Consider the following 4862-nt stretch of genomic DNA (forward strand, 5'->3'; position numbering starts at 1 on the left):
AATATAGATCATTTCTAAAACACACGCAACTTTTTTGTCTTATTGCTGATTCAAAAGACAGCTGTTGTCATTTACTGAATACTTTTATTTAGAAAACATGGAAAACAATGTCACGCCTTTAAATTCTGTTTTTAGAACTGCAAATGTTTGCGCACGTGTTGTTTTCAACCCTCTTGTTATTTGATGTAAAGTGCTGAATTTCAGTTGCAGCTGTTGTGAAATGAAATATAAATAAATTTGTTTGGTATAAACGTATACGTTTAACGTGTCAAACTTAAATCCGAGACCAAGTGTAAAATAAATCAGTCGACAACAACATTTTTCCCTGAAATGCAAGTAATGCACACGAGCGGGCCATATCAATACAAACGACTAAAAACTACAAACATTTCACGGGCCAACTCATGCATATCGTCACGATGTAGCCCCAAATGACATATTTCCACAAATAGATGAGGATGTTGTACGCAAACAATACAAACATACGCCCATCAAGACAATGGGTCTGAGCGATCGATACATGCTGGGCATCAGATCTTTTCTGGAGCTAGCGGCTACCCGTGAGACATCTTTCGTCACGACACGACAGTGCGCGCTAATCCAAATAAATCAACGCTATCTTACAGTTGCACTGCCACTGCCGAAGCCGCCGCTCCGCGCCTCCACGCAGCACTCCGAGGCTCTCTTCCGCTCGGCTCCCTCTCGCACCCCGCTCACCAAAGAGAGGAGCGCGTTGCCGGCGGCCAATCGGCGCGCCGTCGCCCTTAGCAACGACGTCCATCAGCCTCGCCGGGCCAATGAGCGCGCGGGGCGGGGCGGCGCGGAGTCGCAGGTGAGCCTCGGCGTCCACTCGGCAGAGCGCCTGGGAGGGAGCCGACTGGAAGCAGCGGGCGAGAGGATGCGTGCGTCAAATGCGAGCTGGTTCTAATGCGAGCTGCCAGTCCGGCTCCGAGCGTCATGGCGACCGCAGCGTCTAACCACTACAGCATCCTCACGTCCAGCGCATCCATCGTGCACTCGGAGCCCGGCGGCATGCAGCAAGCCGCGGCGTACCGGGACGCGCAGAGCCTGTTGCAGAGCGACTACCAACTGCAGGGCAACGGCCACGCGCTGAGCCACGCTCACCAGTGGATCGCCGCGCTGTCCCACGGCGAGACGGCCCCGTGGTCGTCGGAGCAGGACATCAAACCGGCGGTGCAGAGCGCCCGGGACGACATGCACAACTCCGGCGGCAACCTGCAGCACCAATCGCGGGCGCCGTCCCACCTGCCGGTGCACCAGGCGGCGCACGGGGGGAACCACCACGACGCCCGGGCGTGGAGGACCACCACGGCGGCGCACATCCCCAGCATGGCGACCACCAACGGCCAGGGCTTGATCTACTCGCAGCCGAGCTTCGGCGTCAACGGGCTGATCCCGGGGCCGGGCGGCGGCCAGGGGCTGCACCACCACAACCTTCGAGACCCTCACGAGGACCACCACAGCCCGCACCTGAGCGAGCACAGCCATCCGACGTCTCAGCAGCAGCAGCATCAGCACCAGCACGGCCCCAACCACCACGACCACTCGGACGAGGACACGCCGACCTCGGACGACTTGGAGCAGTTCGCCAAACAGTTCAAGCAGCGGAGGATCAAGCTCGGCTTCACGCAGGCGGACGTGGGACTCGCCCTGGGGACCTTGTACGGGAATGTGTTCTCCCAGACCACCATTTGCAGGTTTGAGGCCCTGCAACTCAGCTTCAAAAACATGTGCAAGCTGAAGCCTCTGTTGAACAAGTGGCTCGAGGAGGCCGACTCCACCTCGGGCAGCCCGACCAGTCTGGACAAAATCGCCGCGCAGGGCAGGAAAAGAAAAAAACGGACCTCGATCGAGGTCAGCGTCAAGGGGGCTTTGGAGAGCCATTTTTTGAAGTGCCCAAAGCCCGCGGCCTCGGAAATAATCTCCCTGGCGGACAGTCTGCACTTGGAGAAAGAAGTGGTCAGGGTTTGGTTTTGTAACAGGAGACAGAAGGAGAAACGGATGACGCCTCCCGGAGGAGCTCTGCCGGGGAGCGAGGACGTGTACGGGGACACGCCGCCCCACCACGGGGTCCAGACCCCCGTGCAATGAGCCCGCTCCGACGGGACTTGGCCGAGATTTTCACTTCTTATCCCCCGCCACGCGGTTCTATATAAATCACTGGACTATAAAACGATAGTGGGTGTTTTATGTATGATGAATAGCACTGAGTACGGTCCCCAAATCTGCAGCGAGAACGAGAGGAGAAGGGGGGGGGGGGCGGGACGACCCCTCTCTCGTCTCTCTTCCAGAGCTCATGGAACATCAACGCGTGTTCTCTTCTGTTCTGAGGATACCAGCCGAGCACTGTGAGTCCATTCGACGCAGTTTCGAGGTGTAGCCCCCCCCCCCCCATTGTGTCATGGAATTATAGAACAGCAGAGGGAGGGGAGGGCACAAGGATGCCGTTGTTTTCAACGCCAAACGCACGCGTCCGCTCTTCAACGGCAGAATCTCTTCAACAACACTTTATCCCCGTGTGTAAAAAAAACATTACGATTACAAAAAAATACAAAATAATAACAAGGCAAATGCGTTTTTAGTTGCGTTCGCCCCATGCGGCAGAGATGCTCGCTGCTTGATTGGATGCTGGGGGCCATTAAAGAGTCGAGCTCAGGGTGAGCATCTGTCAGCTTTGTATTCATTTTATTGCGCCGAGACAGCAGGCCGTGCAGCTCCGATATTTAGGATCTGATCACCGAGGTCAGTCAGCGTTTCATAATTAAGAGATTGATGATTATATTTGTGACTCCAACTCATGGCCGTGGCTGTGATGTGATCAGCTATCGCGAAGAAGAGGATAAAGTCTTATAAATGAATCAAACCACCCCGCCTTTATTGTCCTTTAGACTCCCAGCTTCCAAAAAGAAAGGACGGACTCTTGATTTCTACAATAATAACATCATTCGCATCCGCTTTTGTAAATAATGTACTCTAAATGGCATGGTTCCATCTTTTATTTTGTTTTATTTTATTTTTCCACTGGGGCACTTTTTGAAAGAATATTCCATAAATAGAATTTTTCAAAACCGGGTTCCTTCATAATCTACCTGCTGCCTTGTGTCCGTGTGTTATTTATCGCTCTCGCATCCCCGAGTGCATTTGCTCTATTTTTTTTTACGTCATGTAAATTCCGTTTATATCGTTTCAGGAGTTTGATTCTCTCGCACTATACTGCTGAAATGTGTGAATTCAATTACAAATTCGCACGTATGCTTTATGAACTCAATTTTAGATGGAAATACATTCGTGTTTTTAAGAGTTCGCCTCAAATCAAAGTCAGGGTGAGTTAATAAAAAAAAAAACAGCAAAACTAATCAGAACCGCTCATTGGTTCCCAAGCATATTGTAGGCTCCGAATACCCCCACCCACACACAAACATCAGCATTTGATCAAAAGTGTTATTATTATTATTATTATTATTATTATTATTATTATTATTATTATTATTTTGTCGCTGATAGTGTTGTGATACACACGCCGGACTTGTGTGCGGGCAACGTGGGATCGGTTCTCAGTCAGTGACGGTGTGAATGTGGGAATGAATGTTCGTTTGTCTTTATATGTGCCCTGCGACTGATTGGCGACCAGTTCAGGGTGTAGTCTGCCTTCCGCCCGAAGTCAGCTGGGATAGGCTGCAGCAACTCCACGCGACCCTGTTCAGAATAAGCGGTGAAAATGGCTAGATTATTATTATTATTATTGTTATTATTATTATCATCGCAGTATTTTCGAGTTGTCTTCATCTTCGCTCGTGTTTTTTTCATCACTTGGAAGCCTTTTGTTTTATATTTGTATTTGTCTGCTTTTGTAATTTATTCTCGAATGGATTTTGTGGAGGACAGTATTTTAATTTCCATTTCCACAACTACATGTATATACATTTTTTTTTATCCCGTAGGTGGCCTCTTATTTTATCCAAACATTTCCACCATCTCGAAGGGTTTGCTTTACTCCCCGGGATATTTTTTCCCCCGCCAGAAAGCAAGAGAAAACCTCGTTACATTGAAATGTTTCTTCAGTAGCTTTAATCAATCCTCAAGTCCAAATTCACTGCAAGTTCAAGTTGTGAGATCTGGATCTGCTCTGAACCCACCAACGTTGTTTTTTACTTTTTCTTTTCCTGCGGTGATATGATTTGTTTTTTGTTTGTTTGTTTTGTTGCGTTTATGGTTCTTTGTTTGTTTATCGGGGTTATATTAAGTCATATTCCCAGGATGAACCTGGGGTTACCGAGGTGGTCAATGTGTGGGTACTTCATGACTTATATGAACAAACGGACTTGCACATTTTTAAATAACGGGGTTGATATTAAAGAGCTTTTTTCCAATGTCGGGACTAAATGTGTTTTTAAGTCAAAAGTGAACTTATTCCCTGCCTTGATTTAAGGCCAATGTCTCGAATGTTGTTTTTGTCCGTGCACCAGGTTTTTGTTTTTTTTAACAAACGAGTTTCTCATTTTTCTCATTATGAGGGCCGGCAGGCAATGTTGAGCCACAGAGAGGCCTTTTTATCCTTGCAATTAAACACTAAAAAGAAAAGCTCTAAAAGTGAAATGTGTAGAGATAAACATACCATAAAATGCATCATTTGAATGTTTGAGGAGTATTAGAGGCACGCTTTAAAATGTTTAATGACGTAATTCCTTCCAAACGGAGAATGGGATATTTGTCCTGCCACAGGGCAATACATTCCTATATAACACAACAACAATAACAACAACAAATAATAATAATAATAATAGTAATAAGAAGAATAGTACGCCCGCGAACCTCGCGAGGATAAGTGATGGTGATATGGG

At 48.0% G+C, this 4862-nt stretch overlaps 1 protein-coding gene across 1 annotated transcript; it reads left to right on the forward strand.

Moving 5' to 3' along the window:
* The first annotated feature begins 629 nt into the window (after positions 1-629).
* On the forward strand, positions 630-4391 carry pou3f2b (POU class 3 homeobox 2b). The gene has a single exon (XM_052064793.1). The coding sequence runs from the start codon at positions 928-930 to the stop codon at positions 2110-2112; it is 1185 nt and encodes a 394-aa protein (XP_051920753.1). The 5' UTR covers positions 630-927; the 3' UTR covers positions 2113-4391.
* Positions 4392-4862: the final 471 nt, after the last annotated feature.

Source organism: Hippocampus zosterae, chromosome 5 (assembly GCF_025434085.1).
Source record: "Hippocampus zosterae strain Florida chromosome 5, ASM2543408v3, whole genome shotgun sequence".
NCBI lineage: Eukaryota > Metazoa > Chordata > Actinopteri > Syngnathiformes > Syngnathidae > Hippocampus > Hippocampus zosterae.

What these genes read in the sequence shown, in the direction of transcription:
- pou3f2b (XM_052064793.1), top strand. Translation starts at nt 928, where the DNA reads ATGCGAGCTGCCAGTCCGGCTCCGAGCGTCATGGCGACCGCAGCGTCT.